Source organism: Cetorhinus maximus, chromosome 14, assembly GCF_964194155.1.
Source record: "Cetorhinus maximus chromosome 14, sCetMax3.hap1.1, whole genome shotgun sequence".
Lineage (NCBI taxonomy): Eukaryota > Metazoa > Chordata > Chondrichthyes > Lamniformes > Cetorhinidae > Cetorhinus > Cetorhinus maximus.
Genome location: NC_135892.1, coordinates 14,165,866 through 14,191,875, shown reverse-complemented (window position 1 = coordinate 14,191,875; position 26,010 = coordinate 14,165,866). Strand labels below are relative to the sequence as shown.

At 44.8% G+C, this 26,010-nt stretch overlaps 1 protein-coding gene across 3 annotated transcripts in view; it reads right to left on the bottom strand.

Annotated features, from left to right (window-relative positions):
- wdpcp (WD repeat containing planar cell polarity effector) overlaps positions 1 to 26,010 on the bottom strand; it is a 161,320-nt gene that overhangs the window by 91,709 nt on the left and 43,601 nt on the right. For all 3 annotated transcript variants that reach the window (XR_013578649.1, XM_078556529.1, XM_078556530.1), the window contains exons 4-9: positions 25,478 to 25,528; positions 24,013 to 24,083; positions 23,699 to 23,758; positions 21,579 to 21,693; positions 17,986 to 18,119; positions 488 to 679 (exon numbers count right to left, since the gene is read on the bottom strand). Coding sequence is in view for 2 of the 3 variants with exons in the window: in XM_078556529.1 (XP_078412655.1) it covers positions 488 to 679; positions 17,986 to 18,119; positions 21,579 to 21,693; positions 23,699 to 23,758; positions 24,013 to 24,083; positions 25,478 to 25,528 (623 nt within the window). In the remaining variant the exon portion in view is untranslated. The remainder of the gene's footprint in view (positions 1 to 487; positions 680 to 17,985; positions 18,120 to 21,578; positions 21,694 to 23,698; positions 23,759 to 24,012; positions 24,084 to 25,477; positions 25,529 to 26,010) is intronic.

Below are 26,010 nucleotides of genomic sequence, written 5' to 3'. Positions count from 1 at the left end.
CCTGGTGCACTTCCCAATGATGCCCATATCAACTGGATAGACCACCCCTGGTTCACTTCCCAGTGATGCCCATATCAACAGTATAGACCACCCCTGGTTCACTTCCCAGTGATGCCCATATCAACAGGATAGACCACCCCTGGTGCACTTCCCAATGATGCCCATATCAATTGGATAGATCACCCCTGGTTCACTTCCCGATGATGCCCATATCAACTGGATCATCCCTGGTTAGTTTCAGGGTCCCAAAAAAGCTGGTCTTATGGGCATTGCGGCAGTCTGGAAACGGAATGTGCACCTGATCCTCAGTTATTGGGGCTTCTGTCAGGCAACTAGAGTAGCAGATAGAATAAAGAAAAACTTATCAAAATACCCTCCATAAGAAATTTTAAAAATAGTACTATAGACCTGGGATAAAAAGGGAAAACACATCATGTAACATAAATTTGTTAATTTCACTGTAATCGTAGTTTATGAAATATTTTACCTCAAGTCTGCCATTTGTGCAGCTTAACAACACCACATTAGCTCGGTCACTTTCGCTGGATATTGGAGACCAAGGCCAAGCGTCTCCATTAGCTGTCTTCCACCAGCAAATCACCATATCCTGCATATAGTTAATGGCCAAACGGCGTTCCACCCTCCGTCCTGTAGGTCCTGGTAAATCAATGTAAGAAATCTACAAAGAAACAGAATTTACATGTTAAAATTGCCTGGATTTGTATGAAAATACTTGGCATAATAGCATCATTCCTGTTTTCACTTTGTTTCAATTTGATCATCTTTCACTGAAGTTATCTAACCCAGAAAAAAAGTAGAGGTGACTTTTAATGTATAAAACTAACCTGAAATCTGCATTGTTAAGGAAACATATAGTGGCTGTACTGCGTTGGCAAATGTTCTGGCGTTATAATAGTGACAGAATTAGTGGTACATTTAAAATTATAATTTTCAGTTTCTCTCCTGTCCCCCTGTAAAAAGGTTGCCAGCACAACATTATTAAAATACAAACATTGTATCATCTACATGTCATTTGAGAAATTGTGCTGTAACCTACCTAAGGAATTAATATAGTTTGATAGCAAGAAAAAATACCATTTTGCTATTTCTGGTCAGCAATAATCAAACCATTTTCTGAGGATTAGCCATACAGCTAAGCCCACTGGACCAGGCACTCATGAAGGGCAGGGGTTCCCCTTATCAGGGAAATGCTTCTGGAGCCAGTTTCACTATGGGATAGATTGCTTTTATATTCCTGTCTGGGAAGCAACAAAGGATCCCAGTAATGCGATAATGCCAGAGTGCACATGGTGTTAAGAACCCGTTCCATTTATGTATTGTAGTTAGCAAATAATCACGCTCATCCAAATTGTGATCTCACCACTTGTCTCAGGCCATTATAGCAGGGTTAACGCTGAAAATCCTTTGCTGCATTTATGCAGTTAAACAGAGGTCTTCTCTATTTGCAGTCATAATATTATTGCTCTCAGACGCCTTGAGTGAACATCAAAAAGGTGCTACAAATTGTAGAAAAACTTTTGATGCTGTCCACCTACCCAGAATTTTCAAAGCTTTCAACTCATCATACTGTGTTAGTTATCTAAACCATTCCACTGTTCATTTCTTACATAGATTTTATCCCAATTGCTTGAATTTTCTCAACATAATAAACGTTCAATGAGCTTTCCACCTATCAGACAGAGGAAGGATTAGCATGATTGCATCTCCACACACTACCAAATTAGTCAAGCCCAATAATGCATTGACATTCTCCAGTTAAAAAATGCAGATTTAATTATTAAAAGTGTAAAAAAGCAATTATATCACGACAACTTTGATGGAGTAGTTTTGCAAAGCATTTAACAAGTTTACTAAAATACTACTCAGTTTTAATCTTTATTCAAATTCCTAAAGAGCTAGAGTATCAAAACTGGATTTTAATACATAATATGAAAAAATGTAAGTAATTTCTATACCTTTTTATTATTCATTCATGGGATGTTTATTGCCCATCCCGAATTACCCTTGCGAAGGTGATATTGAGCCGCCTTCTTGAACTCCAGCAGTTCCAGAGGGCAGCTCACTACAACAGGGCAATTAGAGATGGGTAATGAATGGTGGCAATGCTCACATCCCAGGAATGAATAAAAAAACTTTCTCCATCTTTGGACTGCTTCAGATTTGTCATACTGCTTGTCCAAGACCTAGCGTTGGCAGAGTAGGAATTTTTTCTAATTATATTGGGAAAATCACAGCTACTTTCTTCAGTTCCTGCCACAAACCTTGTTCCCTAGTCACCAACTCTATCCTTCTCCCTGTGCACTGTCAATCACTACCAAAGACCACCAAATCCCACCCAAGTAACATGGACCGACTCTGTCCCTGTCTCAGCTCATCTGCTGCTGAAACCTTCATTCCTGCCTTTATTACCTTTAGATTTGACTATTCCAATGCTCTACTGGCTGGCCTCTCACCTTATGCTCTCTCTAAACAAGCTCATTCAAAGATCTGCTGCCTGCATACTAACACACCAGATCCTGTTCATCCATCATGCCTGTGCTCGCTGGCCCATGTTGGATCCGAGTCCAGCAATACTTCAATTTTAGAACTCCTACCCTTTTTTTTGATCCCTTGGTGGCCTCACCTGTCCCTATCTCTGTAAACCCTTCCAGCCCTACAACCCTGCAAGATCTTCTTGCTCCTCCAATTCTAGCCTCTTGTGCATCTCAGATTTTCATCGCTCCACCATTGGTGACTGTGCCTTCAGCTGCCTGGGCCCTAACCTCTGGAATTCCTTCTCTGAATCTTTCCTACTCTTTCCCCTTCATTAAGGTGCTCCTTAAAACCCACCTCTTTGACCTAGATTTTGTTCATGTTTTCCACTAGCTCCCCATGTGGTTCAGTGTCAAATCTTGATAAGTCCTTTAAAGTGCCATGGAACATTAAAGAACCTATATCAATTCAAGTTGCTGTGGTTGTTGACGACAACTAATCCCAAACAACATTACTGCTCATTTATACAAAAGCACAAGTATATCTAATTATGGAATATAGTACACACGTACAGAATGCAGTCCCTTCCTCCAGTATTTCGGTGCTGAAGTCATGAAAAGAACGAGACCTTTGAAAACAAACAATGCACCATATATCTCAACATATACTAGCTGCTCTCCTGTGGTGAGTCAGCTTTTGTGTTTGCAAGGTGTATGCTCCCTTGGGAGTTTGAGAACACAGCAGGGATACACAACCCCACAACAAAGGGTATAGAAGGAAGTTTTTTAAAGAATTTCCGCAAGACAATGGTTCCATGAGCATAAATAAATGGGGCATCATTTTTGCTGTCACTGTCTGACAGTCTGTTGTAGAACCAGCCTGATTTTCATCCCATTGGAATCGAGTAGGTTCCACAACAGGTGCTGTATTAATGCATGGGGATTGATGGTGAAAATTACTGCCACAGCGTTTTCCTCATCCACCGCAGGTGGACAAATAAATGAGTGTGTGCTCCCTGCCCCCACCATCCCAACACATCACAATTAAATTAATAAATCTCTGCATATCTCCCAAAGGGAAGTGGCTCTTTACTCAGGGAATCAAATAAGCATTTTTTCCAGTAGAAGACATGTAGGTGCTGTAACTTTTTAGAATACATTGCAAGACCTATCTGTATGAATCAATCTACCTATAATTTACAAATTGCATATCTACACACACTTCAGGTATCTCACTTGGTCTAGATTAATTCAATGCAAGTTTTCTTGCATCCAAATTGCTACTGTTGATTGGCTGGTAGAGAACTTACCAAATTACTAAACACCCTCGACACTTTTCCACCCATCACATATTTCCCTTTAAACAGTTAGAGACTCATATAAGAGACTAGTAATTCAACAATTTGTGGGATTGCGGGGGTTAGGGGGAGGTGAAACTAGCGTGTGATTACAGTGTGAAAGGGCACACTGCCTAGACATAGGGCTGAATTTTCTGGCTGGCGGGGGGAGCGGGGCGGGAGAGGACCCGATCGCCGTCCGTGATCGGGTCCACGCAGCCATTTTACGCAGGCAGGCCAATTAAGGCCCATCCAGCGTACTTCATGACTCCTGTGCATAACGGGAGTGGGCGGGTGGCGGCGGGCACACTCAGCCCGCCGGGTCCAATGGTGATCCAACGGCCTGTATAAAGGAAGGCCTGGCAGCCTTAGAAAGGCTGCTCGCAATGGCTGGGCAAAGGGCTCTGCAGAGGGACAATGGAGGTGACGCAGGTCCAGAGGGTAGTCCATCGGGGCAGGCAAGGCCGGAGGGTAGGCCATCGGGGCAGGCCAGGCCGGAGGGTAGGCCATCGGGGCAGGCCAGGCCAGAGGGTAGGCCATTGGGGCAGGCCAGGACGGAGGGTAGGCCATCGGGGCAGGCCAGGCCGGAGGGTAGGCCATCGGGGCAGGCCAGGCCGGAGGGTAGGCCATCGGGGCAGGCCAGGCCGGAGGGTAGGCCATCGGGGCAGGTCAGGCCGGAGGGTAGGCCATCGGGGCAGGTCAGGCCAGGCTGGAAGGTAGGGTGGGGGGGGGGGGGGGGGCAGTGTGCCCCTCGTTTTTCTGATGATTGCCTTGCTGCCCTCCTCGAGGAGGTGGCAGCACAGCGGGAGGTGCTGGTTCCCCAGGACGGGAGGAGGAGGCCCCCCCACCACATGACGAAATGTGCCTGGGAGGAGGTGGCGGAGGTGGTGAGCTCCAGCGATGTGGTGCGGCGCACCTGGATCCAGTGTCGCAAGTGCTTCAACGACCTGTTGCGCTCAGGAAGGGTGAGGACAATGTTGGTATTGGTCACTTAACCCAGCAGGTCGGCTTTCCCCCCGGTGCCCCACACCCACCCCCGCACCCACCCACCCCTCTGCCCCCACCGCGCACACCCCCCACCCCCCCCCCACCCCACCCCCACCCCTCGCCCCCTGCCCCCACAATAAGTCTGAGTTTAGTGACTGCATTGAATCATTGATGGCATGTGTCCTTTGCTGGGTGGGCGAGCAGATATTGCCCATGCTGAGGTCACCCTGAGAGGGTGGTGAAGAAATGGGTTCTGCCCCCACAGCATGTGGTACACTGAGACCCACATGACTGTTTTGGGGGCAACCTGGAGGAGCTGCACCTAGGCGCTGTGCTTGAACTGCAGGACATGTCCAAGTCAGGGTGATGAGATGTTGGGAGGGGAGCTTCAAGGTGGCATAGCAACAAACTATCTGCTGCCCTCTGCGCTCCAAGTGCTTGCGCCTCCTTGCTATGGAAGGATATATCGTGTGGTGCCTAATGTGATGTAGGCAGCATGTGTCCAAGGGGGTGGTTGGGGGGGGTGGTTGGGGGGGGAGGGGGGGGGGGAGCAGGTCTAGCATCTTTGTGTGAGTGTTCGGCAGCAGCGGGGTGAGGAGGCACTGGAGTCCTGATATGTCCCACTCTGGTTGGGGTGGGCCGTGCGCAAAGAGATTCCAGGTACAAGTAGCACTAATCAATGCTCTTCTCTCATTTTAAGGAGAAGAATGCACATAATCCTGCAGAGTGTGTGAGGATTGGCAGCGGCCTGGTATAGTTGGCCATTCTCAACCGGTTTGAGCAGGGGGCCCTGGATTTGGAGAGGCGCCATGCGCCCAGGTCCACTGGTGTCGGTGAGGCTGGGGTGCCACAGTCAGGTATGTATGGCCAGCAATGAGGTCAGCATTGTTCTCCCAACAGTCATAGCAGTGCTGAACGTTAAGTGATTTGATTTTGCAACATGGCTTGACCTTTGCTTATGAAAGGATGAGCGCATAATGATCCGGGGGGTACAGGGATGCACTTTTTCATTGGATCAGTTAACGTGGAGACAATACCCTTGTTCTTCCTTTCAGCATCAGTGGAGCAGGGCCGGGAGGAGGAGCAGCAGAGGCCCCCTCTCACACCTGAGGGCCCTGGAGTCTCACCAGCATCACACCATCTCTGTCAGGCAAGCACCAGCACAGATACTGGCACCTAGGTGGGAGTTAGAACATCAGCTAGTGTCCCAGGGCACAGTGGTGAGGGCACTTCACAGTTGCTGGAGGAGCTGGCAGAGACAGAGAGTGCTCATGGCGCCAGCAGCCGGAGGGCTTCAGAGGAGTAGGCACATGCTCAGTCGGTGCCTGATGTTGTACTTCTGGAGTCATCTGCAATGCAGCAAACACAGGAAATGCGGCCGGGTGTGCGGGAGCATCTGGGAGAGATACATGAGGCTATGCTTGGCTTGGTCACCGTGGTGGAGGAGTTTACGCAGATGATCGCTGAAGCAATGAGCCACATGTCCAAGCGTCATGCGTCCTCCATGGAGAGAGTGGCGACTCTCGGGGAGAGGCTTCTCCAGGAGACCCATCAGGGCTTCCTGGGGATGCGCTCTGACCAGCAAGCCCTCACATCGGCATTGACCTCAGCTGGTCAGTGCCAGTGTGGGAGATGGTCTGGGCACCAAGTTCCCCAGCTCAGTGCCCATCCATCCACGGTGAGCAGGGTGGTCCGAAGCGACCTCACATCGGCGCAGCAGCTGCCTGTCGTCTCTGCGGGTGCCTCTCAGGGCACTCAGGATGAGGGCGGCAGCTCCTCCGCCCCTCTCCCAGTGACCGTAGCATCTGGTGAGGCTGCGACGATTGGGGAGATGCCAGCTGTGGAACTGGCAGATCCCTTCCAGGCAAGGCCAGCACAGGCTCCACAGGCCAGAGGACGACCGCCAAAGTCAGCGAGGCCAATAGGACACCAGAGTCAGCAGGCTGTCTCAGATGCCACTCCCAGTGATGGGGCAGGACCAAGACGCAACACCCGGAAACGTAAACATAAGGCACCTTAGGCACAACACGGGTTTATCACTGGTGCTTTTGTGTTGGCCTGAGATGAGATCTTTATGATTTGCTTTGAATTGGAACACTATTGTCATTTTTTTGGCTTAAGTTTCTTGGCCTGTGATATTAAATTCAGACATGTGACCATGGCCGAGGATGTCTCATTTCTTCTGCATGTGCATGGTTCCCAAAAATGTTATGAGTGCTTTGTGGGAAATTCAGCTTTATTAACAAGGCCCTTAGTTACTGTTCCTAACCTGGCAGATTTGGCACTTGGGTATCGTGAATGGAGCCTACTGCCCAGACTTGTCCTGGAGGTCCATCTGTGGTGCATTACCTGAAGGTTCATTGGATTAAAGCCTTCCAGGTGTCCCTGCCTCCCTGCAGCATGCCCGGGTCAACATTTCCCTGTGTGTGCTCATCCTCGGACTCACTGCTGGATTCATCGTGTGCAGCCGCAGCCACTGCATCGACGTCTTCATCATCCGCTGCGTCCCCCCTTTCCAGCGCAAGATTGTGGAGAACGCAGCATGCAACCAATATCACCAACACACGATCTGGAGGGGTACTGGAATGCGCCCCGAGCGGTCCAGGCATCGGAAGCGCATCTTGAGAAGACCGATAGTTCTCTCCACCACATCCCTTGTGGAGGCATCGCTCCTATTGTACCGCTGCTCAGCTTCTGTTCTTGGATGGCGGAGAGGCGTCATGAGCCACATTCTGAGGGGATAGTCCTTGTCACCCAGCAGCCATCCATCAAGCTGGGCTGGAGCACTGAAGAGCCCCGGCACCTGGGAGTGTCTGAGGATGTAGGCGTTGTGGGAGCTGCCTGGGTACCTTGCACAGACTTATAAAATCAGCATCCTGTGATCACACACTATCTGCTCGTTCATGGAGTGGAAGCCCTTCCTGTTGACGAAGGCACCAGGCTTACCCGCTGGTGCCTCGATGGCCACATGTGTGCAGTCTATTGCACCCTGGGCGCAGGGGAAGCCAGCAATCGCCGCGAAGCCTCTGGCTCACTGTGTCTGGCTTGCCAGGTCCCAACGGAAGTGGATTAAGGTCAATGTACAGCTGAACAGAGCGTCTGTAACCTGCTTGACACAAGTGTGGACAGCTGATTGGGAGACACCGCAAAAATCACCCACCAACCCCTGGAAGGAGCCAGAGGCATAGAAGTTAAGGATAGCTGTGACCTTTAGAGCCACTAGCATGGGGTGTCCACCCACACAGTTAGTGGAGATCTCAGGCTCAATCATCTCACAGATATAGTTGACTGTCTCCCTTGAGAGACGGAGCCTCCTTCGGCACTGCACCTCAGACATATTGCTTCACAGGCTGTATACCCTGGCATCAGGATAGTGGCGTCTTCTGCCGTCTTGGTCTCCCTCTTGGCCATGCGCCCTTTGTGCCTGCGCTTGTCCTCCCAAAGGTGGCTCCCCTGGAGGCTGGATGTGCACTCCTGGCCTCCTCCCGCTTCTAGCCCTCCCTTCCTCCTCAGGGGAGGTGCCTCCAGTGGACAGTTCAACACCCATTCCCAGGCTAAGGGGAAGGCTTCCTGAAACCTGCAGGTCCAAAAAAGGTTCCTCACTGCAGAGTGCTGACCTGAAGGTTAAGAGTCCAGACCAAGCAGCTGGTGTGTGTTTTGAAATATTGCAGATCACACAGGCAAGTTCCAAAAATTTTGAAGAATCAATATTTGACAGAGCACACTCGTGACCCCAGTGAGCCCTCTTATCCTGCCCGTGGATGAGGTTTATACAAATGTGTCCTACCCGCCTGCCCATTTTGCCCATGCGCTGACCTGAAGATTGCACGGACGCTGAAAAATCGGCATCGATTAGTGAGTCAAGGGCCTTAAGTGGCCCGTTAATTAATGGCGGGCACGCAATGGGTATCATCGCACGCCCGTCCAGCGAAATATCGCAATGGTGCGCGGTGACATCGGGACGCTCGCCCAATGTCACCGCGCATCATTTTACACGCCAACGGGAAAATTCTGCCCATAGGCAGTTACTGGACTGTTATAGGCATAGAACCCAGATCTGTCTGTTATTCACTCTGAGCATACTGGGTGAAAAAAGATGGTTCTTAATAATATTCCTGAATTGGAGCAAAGCACAGATCTCAGAGGTTTGTAGGCTGGAATTCTTAAAGAAATGTTTTTAAAATTTGAAATCAGTCAAGCTTTCCTCCATGATTTATAATAGTGGCCTCTTCAGGTAGCTATTCCCAGTACTTTTGAAGGTGGGGGGTGGGGTGGGGGGTCAGTAGGAATAACCCCTCTGACTATTCTATTAATTCATCAGAGTAGGTTTAATATGACACATCTATAAACTGATAGAAACTGAAACATTAAAACTATACCATGGGATTAAAAGAGTTGTAACACATTATAGTATTCAATATTGAGAGGATAAATCTATAATACTCTAATTATTAAACGGCATTGATATTACAATACAACTAAGCACAACTAAAATGTAAATTTTCAGCAATGGCACCCCACAGGCAAATTCCAGAAGGCAGAAAAGGAAATATAGCTGATGGATTATAAATTAATTCAAAGAATAAGCACTGCATTTATAATAATCTTACTGCTACCTCTTGCGCTCACAGTAATAGAGGCTGAGGGAACATTACTGGATGCTGGAACCAATGCTGCCGCCTGCTGCTGTGTCCCCCTAGTAATTTACACCACACCAAGTCTCGGGAGATGCGTCTCAACTGTGGGATTCTATTAATTATGGAAATTCAACATTGACATTGTCATCCCTCAGTATTAATGTAAATGTTTCTCAGTACTGCTTAAACATACACAATTTATCTTTCTGCTACTTTAACAGAGACATCACCTGTTTAAAATAAATGGGTCATATTTCTGTTAAAATAGCTAACAAGAGAATTGTAAATAATGAGAGGATTTAATGGGGCCCTCAGGAGCAGGTTGGGAGGTTGTGTGGGGCGAGGGGGTGCAGTAAAATAGTGAGGGAAGGCAGGAGGTGGAGTGGCTGTCGCCTTCCCATCACCTTGGAATTTTATTAGCAGCAGGGAAGGCGGCGGACGGCCTTCCTGCCCAGAGACCAACTGTGGTCCTTAAGTAGCCAATTAAGGGCCACTTCCCACAATTGCTGGCACTTTATGTGATTGGGCTTCACCAACCACTGTGCCACCACACCCCCTCACCCCTCCTCCCACAAACACAGCTGCTGCCTCCACCTCCACACACACACACCCCCCCCCCCCCCCCCCCCCCCCCCACCACAACACCCCAAACGAAGGTGCTGCCTGACCAGTCCCAGCAACCCTGACCCCACTTACCTTCTACCAAGGGTGGCCTCCACGTTGCTTCTCCTGGTTGCATGCAGCCCCAGCAGTAGCCACTGCTTCTGGTGGTGCTGCTGGAACTGAAGAGCTGCAAATCCTCCAACTGGCTGGTATTTTTAGGCAAGATCTCGTTCCTTAAAGGGCAGAGCTTTGACAACAGCTCAATAGCTGCCTAACTGCCACAGAATCTAGTTAGCACTCCCTGAAATGGCCAAGGCAGAGTTGCCCTGGTTTTCCAGGCCACTGCTGCCTGACAAAATTCAGCCCAATGTGTTGACCACTTGTGTTTGTTTACATGCACACAGCACAATTTCATGCCATTACAATTGAACTTACAGTTTTTCAGTTGGTGCCATAAGACTAAATATTATCAATTAAAATGAATAAAACCTTAATGTTGAACTCCTGATAAGCATACTTTAAGCATGGCATGTAAAACTACATATTCCAATAAAATTACTATTACTATGTGCACTTGACTGAACAGGTTGCATAGAAATAAACAGGTTGAGCCACAGTTACCTCCCCTGACTGGCTCTCTATGTATAAACCTCGTCAGCAAATTAACAACAGGTTTTTGTTTTAACTATGCCCAACTTCCAGATACATGAGCTTTCCAGCAGGAATAAACAGATAGTAATCAGGAACAGGAATTCCTTGGTTCCTGAGCCCTGGGCCACAGAGACCAACTGTGATACTCCTTCAGCCACCCCGGCTGAGCTGAGCTGAGCAACCTTGGAAAAATTAGGAATTGAACTCAGATCCTATGAGTATGACTAAGTAACAACAAGGTTATATTTATATAGCACCTTTAATCACAATGTTGTGTATAATAGGCAATTACCTCTTAAGACAACCCCACACAATAGGCAAAATTTCATCTCACACTGTGACAAAGAAATTCCTCAATATTACTGTGATGTTGTAAATGATATGTCTCACCCGTTCCACCAAAATAAGTCACTCTTCTCATCACTCTCACAAACCCATCATACATCCAAAGGGATCTCACACCTTATGGGACAACATCATTAACTCTCACACACACTCTCACATCTCCATCAGGCTCATATCCTCTGGAGCTCATGTCCTCATCCTGTCTATGGCTCTGCTCACCACACAAACATTCTACACAGTGCCATATGTCCTGCTATACTCTGTCCATCTGTTTTCATGCAGGAGAAGCTGGCTCACAACATCAGGGAGAGGTCCCAGACTGGAGGGGCGGAGTGGCCCACATTAGGCCCCTCACTCACTTTGAGGAGCGTGACATGGTGCTGATTGGTGAGGACATGGACCATGCCTGTGGCAACGGTGAGGTCAACACCGAACACCCAGGTGAGGATCCTGCACCACATCATCCCTCTCTCAATGCAATCTGAGTGCTCTCTCTTCTGGTTTTGCTGCCATGCATTAATAATCTCTACTTTAGTTCACAGGGAGCTCTGCCAAGCGCCGACACCCTCAACCAGCCAGTCCCTCAGCTCCATCCACATCCTCACCTCCAGCCAAGAGGACACCTCCTCTATTGAAGAACTGGAAATAAGCAGCCTGGAAGACCCGTCACAGTGCTTAGCCACACCGTCCACCAGCGCAAAGCCATACACCTCAGTGGGACCTAGATCTGGAGCAGGCTTGGGTTCACAATCTGGTGGTCATCGCACGGACACGTGTCCGCAGCAGGAGGAGGCAGGTTCAGCCGAGCTCCCCGGCACTCGGAGGACGGCTGGGGAAGAGAGATCTGTGAGATCCGAGTCAGATGACGAGCCTCTGGATTCAGCCTTCCAACTCATCCTGGAGAGTCAGCAGAAGGCGGGGGGAACGTCACGCAGAGCTGTTGGAAGCCCTGAGTGGCACGCGAGTTGGAGGAGTGCGTCCACCTGCTTTCTGATGAACTGGTGCCCACATTTGCGCATATGGAGGCCTTCATGGGAAGGATGGCGGACACCATGGAAATCCTGGTCCAGCAGAATGTGGAGATGCACACAGACCTGCACTCCATCGTGGCAACCATGGGTGAGTTCCTGCAATGGCAACGCAAGAGGGAAATGGGGCACCTTGATGTTCCTCCAGGGGCTCCTTCCCCTCAAGGAGTCAAGCTGGGGCACTCAGGCACCCGAAGGGAAGAGGAGTGGCAGCTGGACACCCCTGGGTCATTCATTCAGGAATCTCAGAGGCTGTCCTCTCCCTCCGAGTCCCCTTTGCACGTGACCTCTTCAATCTCATCCTCTGTCACCGCAGAGCGAACAGCTGGCCCGCAGGAAGACAGCCAAAGCAAGTCAGGGGCCTCAAGGCCTCGGCTCTACAGAGGACGCACACCGAAGTCATCGGAGGCAATGGGGCCAACCACTGCACAGGTTGACCTCACCCCTGCTGCAGACGTCAGGGCAGCATTTATAAGTGGTAGGCCTAGAAAGTTAAGAATTTCTGATCACAAGTGGTTGCACGGGTGAACACATTTTGTCACCTTATAATCTGAAAACAGATTCACTTTCACTGAATAATGTGTAATGGTGTCTTTCAGCTTCATTTACAGGCATTGAGTTCTCCTCCTGCACACACAATCCACACCACCCCACTAGCTGTTCAGCTTCACACAGCCAGCCCACGAGTGATTCTGGAGGGAGAAGTGTGTGTGTGGCAGGGCCTTTTGGAGCCTCGTGCAAGCCCTTTCCCATGCACGTGAATCCTTGCCCCCATCGCACTCATCTCAATGTCCTGAACATTTTCAATGCTGCCTGCTGGGGTTCTCTTTCAGTTGTGCATCTGAGCTGCGCTGCATCTCCACCCACCCACTGATCACACTCCCAAGCAGCACCTGTTCCCACTCAACACGAGGCTCCGCTCACTTTCGATTTTAGAAGCATGGTATTGGTAAGGTTGTCTTCAGCTCCTCCATCCTTTCCCCTCCCCCAGTCACCCATGTTCTTTCCCCCATCACTTTCGACCCCTCTAGCATCACCTTCCACCTCCCCAACATCACCTACCAGCCAGAACCCTTTTCTTTCCGGGACGTCGAGGTGAACGTGCATTCCCAAGAATCCCACTCCCATCCACAATGACCTCCCCAACATCCTCCTTCCCACCCTCAGAGTCCTTATCTACCTCCAAGTGCTCACCAACCACCCTTGTCATCCTTTCTTCCATCAGACCCTCACTCTCCCACCCTAGCAGCTCACTCTGCCCTCTCTTATTCTTACCATTTCCTCCTACCACGCTCACCCTCATTTCACTCCCCAGGAGGCAGCCATCGATTCCACAGACTCCTCCCTTGCATGTTCTCCTGGATACCTCCCCCCACCCCTCGCCCTGGACTCCTTCCCCTGCCCCGGACTCCTTCCCTTACACTTACCTCCCCAGATGTCGCTTTCCCCCCATTACACCCTCCTCCTCCCTCTACTCTCTGCCCCCCAACACCATCATTTCCGCCCCCCTCCCAACCCTGGGACACCTGCAGCTTCCTCTTCACCTCCTAGACGATCATCGGTAGCAGACCATGGCCAAGACACTGATGTCCCGAAGCAGACCCTCAACAGCGATCTTCCACCTTCTGTGAGCTGCTTTGCAGTGGAGCCATGTCCACGAGAATCCACCCAGCAAGTGATGCATGTGTTCCTCCAGGGTCCCATTGCTGTAGCGGTCTAGCGTCTTCTGCTCCTCAGATGTCCGCAATGTGATCAAAGCCCTGACGGTAGGTCCCAACTTCTGTACGTCACGCTTGTCAAGATGTGTTCTTCACCGGCGTGTTTTCTCGCCGATTTGCTCAACACGATTGGGTTAGGGCAGGGAAACAGTCAGGTTTTCAGGTCCTACCAACACATATCCATATGAATATCAGGTGTAATCCCACTATTCTTCCCCCAGTTTGGTCACAGCTGCTCACATTCCTGACTTGGAAATATATCACCGTTCCTTCACTGTCGCTGGGTCAAAATTCTTGAACTCCCTCCCTAACAGCACTGTGGGTGTACCTACACCTCATAGACTGCAGCAGTTCAAGAAGGCAGCTCACCACCACCTTCTCAAGGGCAATTAGGGATGAACAATAAATGCTGGCCTTGCCAGCGAAGCCCACATCCCTTGAATGAGCAAAAAAAAACAACCAGTGTCTAGGCTCACACGAATAACAGGCAGTCTGACAGGGTGAAATTCCAGCCAGCTGCAAGAAGTGAACATCTTCAGAAGAAGGGAAATCAATGCCTATTTTTTTTAAACTTTAAATCTGAGCCACTAACTGAAGCATAAATATTACCCAGGGTCCATCTGATAGGCAATCATCCTCATTTGTGAAGTAACTAGAATTAAATGCTGTTTCCCAAGTATTCAGCGAAATTTCCATACTTCATTATACCTTGATTATCACGATGGAATCCACGAATGAGCAAATAAAGAAGGTCTCCTTGGTAATGCACCAGGATTGTTAAACTTATTTGCTTTGCTTAAAGCTAGGCAAAACTGACCCAAGAGCTTCCTAAGCCAAATCTACACACACCCTCCTAACCCAGGTACTGAATGAAAGAAAGAATTTGGAAGAAATTGATGATCCTGCATGCCTCAGAGCAACTTAAGGCAGGTAGTCTCACATTTTAGAGCAGAGGAGCTGATGCCAAGATTTGGAGGCATATACATCAGAAAGGCTGGAAAAGAACAATGCTTTCTCGCAGTTATGGGAGATATGAACACTATCCTGAGTGCGCTCTTTAACATGACCAATGTCTTCCTATAAAAGGTGAAGCTCTGACTGAACTGGAGTGTTTCTGCTTTTTAAGTATGGACTAGAGTTCAATTCCGAAGGCCAACTTCCTTGAAAATAGATTGAGTAAAGTCATCCAATCTTCAAAGGAAAAGTCCCATGACAGGACACACAAAAATAGGAATGTTGAATGCACATTTATAGTAGCATTTTTAATTTGAACTGCACTGAAAACATCTTGGGGCGGACATTATCCCCAGACTGATTTCAGGCAGCTTGTGGCAGAACATCCTGGCTTAAAGGCTGTTAGCATCGAATCAGGGAACTGCATTCAGAGGTCGGGCTTCCGGAGCCAACCCATCCAACCTGTGGCACTTCACTCACCCGCCCCGCACAGCAGCAATATCAGACAGCTCACAACCCAGCACAGGCTGCAAGATTGCAAGTCGGGTCCTATGTATGTTATAAGATCCAAATTAATATGAGATGGAAGTACTGTCTGGCTCAGGATGGTTCCTGATGCCCAGTGGTACTTGCGGGATAACGTTGTGTGGCCACAGTGCCAGCAGTGGCAAGACACGTTGGTCATTGCCCACCATTCTTGGGGTGCTACAGCCTCACTTGCACTGGATAGGAGCCCTGAAAATTCAGCCCCTTTACTGATTTGAAACAAAAAGGACATTATCACAGAATCATTACAGCACGAAGGAGGCCATTTGTGCCTGCACTGGCTCTGAATGAGCAATTCACCTAGTACCACTCACCCGCCTTTGCCCTGTAACCTTGCATATTCTTCCTTTCAGATAATAATCAAATTCCCTCTTGAATGCCTTTCTAGAACTTGCCTCCACTACACTCTCCGGCAGTACATTCCAGGTCCCAATCACTCGCTGAATGAAAAGGTTTTTCCTCATGTCACCATTCTTCTTTTGCCAATTACCTTAAATCTGTGCCCTCTTGTTCTTGATCCTTCCACCAATGGGAACAGTTTCTCCTTACCTACTCTGTCCAGAGCTCCCCTGATTTTGAATATCTCTATCAAATCTGCTCTCAATCTTCTCTTCTCCAAGGAGAGCAATCCCAACTTCTCCAATCTATGCAACTGAAGTTCCTCATCCCTGGAACCACTGGTGAATCTTTTCTGCACTCTCTCTAATGCCTCTCTAACACCTTTCTTAAAGTTGAGGCTGTACCAGTGTTTTATACATGTTTAACACTCTTGCCGTTGTACACTGTGCTCCTATTAATAAAGCCTAGGATACTGTATGCTTGATTAACCACACTCTCAATATGTCCCGCCACCTTCAATGACTTATGCACACCCTTTAGAATCGTGCCCTTTATTTCATACTGTCTCTTCACGTTCTTCCTACCAAAATGAATCATTTCACATTTCTCTGCATTGAATTTCATCTGTCACCTGTCTGTGCATTCCACCAACTTGTTTGTGTCCTTTTAAAGTTCTACACTGTCCTCCTCACAACTCACCATGCTTCCAAGTTGCATATCATGCACAAATTTTGAAATTGTGCCCTGTACACCAGGATTCAGGACATTAATATATAATCAGGAAGATCAAGAGTCCTAGCACCGACCCCTGGGGAAGATCACAACAAACCTTCCTCCAGTCTGAAAAACATTCATTAACAAACCACTACTTTCTGTTTCCTGTCACTCAGCCACCATTTTTATACATGTTGCTACTATCTCTTTTATTTCATAAGCTATAACTTTGCTCACAAGTCTGTTGTGTGGTACTTTTTCAAATGGCTGTTGGAAATCCATGTATACGACATAGTTTTGTGGCAATCATATTTTTCATAGTATTATTGTGGGATAATGTAAAGTAGGCTTATGTGTGTGCGTGTGTGTGGTTCTGCATGTGGATGATTTAATTAAATTAGAGACGCATAGGCTGCAAGGTTGAAATTATCAAAATAGTTAGGTGTAAAAAGACATTTGAAATGCTAATGAGCGAGCTAGGGTAAAGTCAGCAGATAGGGTGCGAATTAAATTTGTATTTTAAGATAACTGGAAAGTTGTTGGATTTTCAAAGAGACATGATAAGGTTTTTATGACTGGCAAAATAAATAGAGCAAGCTTATTGTGTTGATTTTTTCCCCCAAAATGCTGATCATAATGATAACATAAAAGACTTTTATATTATGGGAGAAGTAACTTCCAAAGACATGGGGGAACAATGGGATTTACAAATCAAAGAAGAAGAAATAATATATTTAAAGAAGGATGGAAGGCTGCATGAGGTGCGGCCATGTGGGATCTGAAAGGTACACTGTGTGAAACAGACCTGGGGGGGAAAAAGCCTTTCGCCACTTTTCAGAAGCCTGCTGTTCCAGTAACCAAAGTTGTGTTAAAAGCCTTTGGAATTCCACTGTCGAGTGGGTGTGGGTGGTAACCTTGCTGGATTGTCTCTATAAATTTAAAATCTATTTTGGACTGTTGCCTTAAAGGGGGTGTGTAGTCAGGAGTCTGGCTAATTAGGAATTTTGGGAATTGTTATAATATTAAGTAACTGTGCAATTGTAGTCTTGTGTATGTGTTTTATTCTTTTCTTTTATTAATAAATGTTTTAATTTAATCCCTAAAGGTGTTAGTGGACTCATTACTTCTGAATTCAGTGCACAAACCTTCTCGCAATAAATATAAATTGCATAACCATTGTGGTAGCGTGACCAAGTTTCCCTTGGCAAATACCACCTGCCATATCATAAAATCAACAGCATTACTTCATCAACCCTTTCTGTTACCTCTTCAAAAAACTCCAGCAAATTAGTTAAACGTGATTTTCCCTGAACAAATCCATGCTGGCTTTCCTTAATTAACCCACATTTGCCTAATTGACTATTAGTTTTGTCCTGAATTATTGTTTCTAGAAGCTTCCCCAACACCAAAATTAAATGAAACCTTTATTGCAGATTGTCTCAGCTTATTCAATATGATTAAGCTGGGTTCAAATGTGGAAAGATCTAACAATTCTTACATTACTTTACAGAGTATAATGCTCTAGCAGGACACTTTCCCAGTGATTTTCACCAGTGGCCAAGTGTCTGATAGTATATAGAAGATAAATGAATGAAGTCAATACAGGTAAAATTCTATAGAATAGTTGCACATACCTTAAGATCAGAAGAGGAAAGCTTTTCGATTCTTCTGTCAACATCTGGGGAACTTTGTTTCTTTGTAAATTGAACAAAACAAAGTTTGCTGGTCTCCAGAAAAGCAATGATCATAAAATTGTCTGCAAGTACAGCTAGACAGAGCCAAAAAGATTAAAATCATGAGATTCATTTATTTTCTATATTTTTGCTCTTCTGCAGTCTGACTCATCTAAAATCTGGTTTCCAAAGTTTGTTAATAACTTTATCGACCTTAGAAACACTGGCTGTCAGTTTCCTGGCAATGTAGCCATGACTCACAAATACATTGTTGCCGGCCAAGTTTATGTCTTCTGGTAGTGATAAAAAAAAATTGGGTGCAAAACTGGTCTTTGGCAGTTGAGAGAAATGGGGAATAGTGAATCTGCAGTTGTTTTAGTGCCACTGGGGATGAACACAATGCCAAGAGAAGCTAGTCTTCTCTGTCCCTTGGCAAATAATGCTAGTACATCTAACATCCAATTATCACCATTAAAGTTTAATGTACTGCCCACTCAAATGTCATGATTAGCAAACAAGCTACAGCAAAAAACATTTATCACAGGTGACCTGCTCAAACATTGTTCAATATCAACAGCTGGAAAAATATTATCCACAACCTAAATCTGCTCCATTGACGTTTGCATGGTGACATATAACACTTATGCTCAAGAGGGGAAATTGCAAACTTTGCCTGAGTTGATATTTTATCTCTTCCCAGGGAAAACCCTGTTCGTTAAACTTTATTGATCATTGATTAAAAATGGCACATGGTTAACGTACATGAGCCAGGTATCTGTGTTACATCATATAGGGGAGAATTTTCTCCCTGTCCGAGGGGGGGGAGGGTTGTGTGGGGGCGGGCACGCAGCCTATCGGGGCCCCTGATCAGCTGGGTGCCGCCATTTTACATGGGTGGGCCAATTAAGGCCCGCCCAGCATGACGCGTGCCCGGAAGCGCTGTGCGCTCCCTGTGCGGGCGAGGGGGGGGTTGCCTGAGTCGGGAGTGCGCTCTTTCACGCATGTGCGCGAACTGAAGTCTTGTGTATGTGTTTTATTCTTTTCTTTTATTAATAAATGTTTTATTAATAAACAGAGGTGCCTCAGGGAGATTAGTTTTAAATTTAAACAGTTTAATAAACTGTTGAAAATTTTTTAATGACGTGTCCCCTCATGCGAAACTGACACATGAGCTGGGGCCTTTGCATTAATTTTAATAAAAATTTTTCTCAAAATTTTAAATCATTCATGAAACCTCATCCCCCCTGCGTCATTTTAAGCCTCGGTGAGCGGGCCCCACCCCCACTTGCCGAGCCGAAGACTCGGCCCATAAAGTTCTTTGCCAAAACCAATGATTAAAAAAAGCCAACCTTCTGAAACACACAAGTAGAAAAAATTCTAAAGAAAGTGATGTGGAGAGACTAGAGAAGTTGAGATTGTTCTCCTTAAAGCAGAGAAAGTTATGGGAAAATTCAACAGAGGCGTTCAAAATTGTATGAGGTTTTGATAAAGCAAGTAAAGAGAAATTAAACAGTGGCAGGAAGGTCAGTATCGAGAAGACACAGATTTAAAATAATTGGCAAAAGAACTTTTGAAGAGGAGATTCTTTCTATAAACACAAAAAGCTGATATTATCCAGATTGCACCTCCTGAAAAGGCAGTGGGAGCAGATTCAAAAACAACTTTCAAAAGGGAATTGGATAAATACTTGAAAAGGAAAAATGTGCTGGTTTATGGGAAAAGAATGGGAGCATGGGGCTAATTAGATAGCTCTTTCAAATAGCTGGTACAGGCACGATGGGCAGAATGGCCTCTTCCTTTACTTATGATTTTGTGAAAAAAGTGCAAAAGATCTCTAACCTAAACAGCTTGCAGCTGAGGAAAAAGTAATTACCAGTAATACGCCCACCTCCCCCAACAGCTGAGTTATAAACAATCCTCAAAGCTGAAGCAATTCACACTCCATCCCTCCATTGGGCCAACAATTTCACACTGGTGACCTCGCACTGCTACTTCAAGAGGTCTGCACAGTATTCTTCATCCAGGACCCCTGCCCATCACTGAGGCAAAAGCATGTTGAAAAATCTCACCACCACCCCCACCTACCAACTGAAAAAGACATCACCAGCATAACCCCGAGGAAAGTATTGAACCCCTCTCTCCCTCCTCCTCCCGCTCCTCGTCTCCCCTCCCTATTCTTTGCCCTGTGCTTCAACCCTTCTTCCCACTTCTCTTTTCCTCTTCCCTAACTCTTCACTCTTCAATTTCTCTTACTCACTGCTCTTCATTTCCCTCCCTTTGTACATTCTCCCAATCCTCCTCACTTCCTTCCATTCTGACCACCTTCTTCTTGCTGCTCCTATTTTCCCCATAGCATCCCTACTCCTTCATGCTCTTTCCTCTATTCCCTCTCTGCTCTTCCTCTTGTCAACTCCATTCTCCCTTACTTACACCTACCCTCTCCTTCCTACTGTTCTCCTTTTCCTACTTCCTCTCTAACTATTCGCTTCCACTTTCCTCTATCTTCTCCCCTCCCTATCCTGATGCCCTCTCTACTCCTATCCCATTCTCCAACCCTTATTCTACTGTCTCCCCCATGCTTTTTCCCTAAACTCTCCCTCCACTCTCCTCCCTTCCCCTATTCTTCCCCTGGTCCTATGCCCACCATTTCCTTTCCTGCCTCTTCTCCTTCCCTCTGAGCCCTTCCTCTCTCCTCCCCTCACCTCTCTATACCTCTTCCTTCTCTCCCATCCCCTGCCCCTTTGGCATTTGTCCTCCACTTCCTCCTTTCCCCAATCTCTCCTCTGCCCTTTCTCCTCTCTTCATACCCCATTAGCCTGTCCCTCCTCTTCTCCCTTTCCCTTCTTCCCTCGCTTCCCCTCCTCATCCCTACCTCATCAGCACTTTGGTTCTAATTTTTTTTACAGTTCTGATATTAGTCTTTTAGTCTACAGTATTTGTATCTGAATAAAATAATCTATAGGTATTATTAAATAGTTCTTCACAACTAAATTTCAAGTTTTCTTGCAAACATCTTTCCATATTTAATGGCACACTTTGTTTAAATAAACAAATGCTTTGAATTTGAGATTGAAGAATACATATTTAAATAGTTGATAAAAAAATCAAAATTGCCTTCATATTTTAGAAAAATGTTTCCCCAAAAAGCAGTAGCTGTTAATCTGATTTTAAATAATCCCTGACATAACATACAATATTGAAAAAGACTAAATGAAAAAGTAGTAGTATTGCGTTTACAGTATCCAAATATTGGATTTAAAGACTATTGTGTTCCAGAATCTGCCATTACTGATGTGACCGTGAGCAGCTTTGTTGAAGAAAGGTGAAACTTTTAGAAATTGATTTAATATGTGTTAAAAAATAAGATCTGAAAATCTCTCTATACAAAAGCATATTCATAATTTATAACTGAAAGGTTGTAACTATGACAATACATGCAGTTACTTGTTGCTTTTATGAGCACTGAGTGAGAGTAATTAGTAAATCTGTTGCCACATCATTTTTCATCTGTCGCTGTTAATTTAGACATTTGATTTTCATGTGGATACAATTACCATCATTGATGGTGTCAGAGATGAACCTTCCCACTAAAGTTCTGTCGATCATGACTTTTTCCAGATGTCGCCCAGAGAGGCTTAATGACACCAGTACACCTGAACCAAAGAAAAGCTGAAACAGACAGGACATGATGTTAAGTGTATTCTTTGAAAGCATCAAGTTGGATAATGCATTCATTAAACCACCAAAGAACCATTAAATATTTTCAAAGTTGGGTTAGCAAGTCTATTACAGTTGTTTTTACACTAAGATATGAAGTTGAGTGTTCAACATCTGGGATTCCTTTTAAATTTTGGATAACGAAATACACAAAGTTATGAAAATTTATAGGGCTTAGAATCATAGAAAGATACAGCACAGAGAGAGGCCATTCGATCCTTCATGCCTCTGCCAGCTCTTTGGTATTAACCCAGCCCCTGCTCTTTCCCCACTTGTAAATCTTTATCCTTCAAGTATTTATCAAATTCATTTTTGCAAATTACTATTGAATCTGCTTCCACCACCCTTTCAAGCAACACATTTCAGATTACAGCAATTCACTGCATAAAGAAACGTTAGGCAAGGGAATCAAAGGTTACCGGGGGTAGATGGGAATGTGGAATTAGAAATATAAACAGGTCAGCCATGATCTTATTGAATGGCGGAGCAGGATCGAGGGGCCAAATGACCTACTTCTGCTCCTATTTTGTATGTTTGTATACTTGCCTCATGTCAGTTTGCTTTCTGACATACTCCTGCCTTGGCTCTAGGACTGCATGTGCTGAGTCTCAGCCTTCACTGGTAGTTTCTGAGGAAGATCTTGTCTAGGGTAAAAACTTAATCCACCCAAACTCAGTCCCCAATGTCAGAAGAAGTGGAGTTGGCCACTTCCTATGCTGACAAACTCCTGCTTTCCTAGGTTCAGTGGGACCTGCAAGCTCTGATGAGCACAATCTCACTGAGATTATTCTAACATTTGTAATACTATTTAACTATTACTTTTCAAATTTTAAAATGCAATATTTTTGTTCATTCTTTCCCCCAAAACCTCTTATTCTCAATTAAACTATCATTATTTTTCATTCTGTGTTTCGCTGAAAATTTTTAGTATTTGTTCAAGGTGCAGGAACTTCATTTTTGTTTATTCTTCTTTCCTCCCCAAACATGCCCTCCTTTTCACAGTTATTAATGATTAATGTAACACTGACTGATGAGGTTGGTGCTTCAGTTGGGTGGCCAAGGACCTCATTATCAACACAACTACTCCTTGCGGTAATGAGTTTCACATTCTAACCACTGTCTTGGGAGAAAGTTTATCTTAATCTACCTTATTGGATTTATTCATCTTTTATTTATGACCTCCTTTCCTTTCTGGACTTAGCTGAGCTGGCCAAAATTGGGAAGTCCGGGACCGAAGAGTTCCTACGGCACCCACTGCTCACTGCTTTATTACACTGAGACCCCAGGTCCAATTTCCCTGGAGCCTGAAAACTGGCCCAAACTAATTTCTACCCCACTGAACCTACATTTAGTAACTAGTGATCTGAGGTTTATAATCCACCACCTATTCTGATCTTACATCTGTAATATGGTCCAAAAGGTTAACACCAAGTTTGTGTTATATTTAGTGGCCTGCTTTATAATCATGTATACTAAGAAGAAATTCATGCTGAAGAACGACATATACCAAGGTAACATATTCTGCAAGAATTGATAAAAGATTAAAACATTTTTGGTGGACATAATTCAATTGATTGCTTATTTTTCATAAGTTCAAGTCTCGGGTGAACAAAATTTATTTTTGTCGATCTGTTCAAGGCCAACTTGCGCTTTCTGAAAAAAATAGCTATTTCTTGTAGTGTCCAGGGAATGGTTTTAAAATTATACTTCAATTTAATTTCATGTAACATTTTAAAAAACACATATATAAATACTTGGGCACCTTTGTAAAAAAAATTGTGCTGTCTATGGTGTATTTAAATTATCTGGATAGTTTAGCCGATATGAAGTATAAGAGACACCATTATATATGTTGCACATCATTATATATGTTGTATTATTTGTAACTGTAAAGCCAAGCCTGAAAAGGTTCAATTAAATTAAATGAACAATCCAAGATAATTGTTGAAGTATATACCTGACAAAAGTTCTTGTTCTTGAATTTGCTCAGCACACAATGGCTGCACTGCAGCAGTTCCTGAAGGACAACACGAACACAGATGGCTATGTCAGATGCATACATTGTCACCAATGGTTAAAGTGTTTCTGATTTCCAATCAGAAGAGATTAGCATACTTCGAAAACAAAGATGCAACTGTTTCAGAACATGCCACTGCACTAGAGGCTGGTTATGATCTTTGTGCAGGCTGATCCTTTACAAAAATTAAAGTTGCTGAAAGATGAATAAAGAAGTATAATTGTTTACTGTCAACTTTGCAACTAGGAAGGTACCTCAAACTCCTTGAGGGTGTCTCGAAGTTTATCTGGGCGTCTATTCTTGGGTGTCCACAAGTATTCTCGAGCTGACAAAGAAAATGTGAACATAATTTTTTATTATAATGAGAATTATACTACACCATTTACCCAAATCATTCCATTAGTATAGCACTGATAATTAATCTAAGCTTGACAGATATCCAGTATTTAAGAACACAGTAAAAAGTCATTGTCAAATAAAACCAGTAAATAAAAACAAAATCAATAACCAGAGGACGAATTTAAGTTAACTGTCAAAAAATCCAAGGAAATAAGGAATTTTTTTTAAAAACACAGTGAGTTATTGATCTGGAATGCACTGGCTAAAAAGGGTGTTTGGAAGCAGATTCAATAGTAATTTTCTAAAGTGAATTGGATAAATACTTGAAGAGAAAAATATTACGAGCTATGGAGAAAGAAGGGGTTGAAACTAAGAGTTGACAGAGGAACAATGGGCTGTATAGCCTCCTTCTGTGCTGTATGATTCTATGAATCAATGTTAAAACAATCTGGAAATTTATGATTTATCGAAGTATTATACAGCTGGAAAATTAGTTTTAGATGTAATGCAATGTGTGAGCAGGGCAGAATTTGGACGCCAGGCATTCCATTTTTATTGCAAGTTGGAAACCTTAAGAAATGTCTATTTTTAGCCAAAATTAAGAAAAACTGCAAATTTGGAGAATGTATGGCTTGGAAACATGGGCCTAGAAATTGACTCATACGCAGCATGCTCCCAGGTCAGTGCACACTGCCTGCACTGAAAAAACTGGCGGCAGGACTGAGGTAAATTAGATGGCCAGCCTCATCTGTTTCTTACCAATGAGTTTCAGGCATCAGACGCAGGTCCCAGACACAGATTCTCACTACTCTTTTGCTAAAGAAGTTTCTCTTGAATTCCTTATTGGATTTATTAGTGACTATCATCACTTATTAGTGAAGGTCATGTTTGGTGTGGTTATGTGTTAAATTTTGCTAATTGGAATGAATGAAAGCACTCATGGGCTGCCTCAAAACTATTAAATACTATTCAGTTATATTTATTGTTGTTAGTCATTTATTTAAAAAAGTGTTTGTTTCCATTCTTGAAAGAAATGGTTATGATAGACAAATCTTCTACCTGTAGATTCTTTGCTTTTTACTTGATTCAGGCAGAAGGGCTTAGTAAAGATGAAGCTTGCATATTTAATGTGACACCTGAGGTACATGATTTAAGACAATATTCTGTTTCCAAGGGGAACATGAAGATTAGACAGCTAGCATTCAGTGTACCATTTGTCAGCACTTTGCTTTTTCCCAGGAAGCTGCTCTCTCTGTTGGAGAAAAGCTGTGATAGCTATGTAGAGGAACTAGACACATGGTTGCCAGAAATGATGGAAGAACACTTACTTCAATTATTATGGTCTTAAATGATATTCAGTCATTCTACCACATTACTCACCCTCTGTCATATGCTGCTTCTCTTCTAAGTAACAGCAGTCTGACGGTGAAACTATAGGGATTTAAGGTGAGAAAAATGAAACTACACAAATGATTTATAATGACAATACAGGTTAGCACTAAAAAAAATCTTTGCAATTAAAAAGGTGGACTGATGTTATAGTGTTACAGTGCTATGAATCTCAAATGCAGAATAGAAGCAGAGTCCGCTTAGGGACAGTACCACATTCGACAAAAAGGCAGTGAAATTTAACTTCGAGAGTTTGTTATATGCCCAGTAATGAGTTGATTGCTCGTTAAACACACCACCTAATTTACTGTGCATTTTGCACTTTCACCTAAGTTGAATTTTATCCCCAAAAGGTGTTCACACAGACCTCCACTTTAACATTGTCTAGAACAAGAAACAATCTTAGATAGAAGGGCACCAAACCAGCAAACAATCTCCCAGGATTAGGAAATGTTTTTCGTTATTCAACAAGTCTGACAAAGGGTTCTCTACTGTATCCGTATCAGTTGGATTTCGATGCCCTC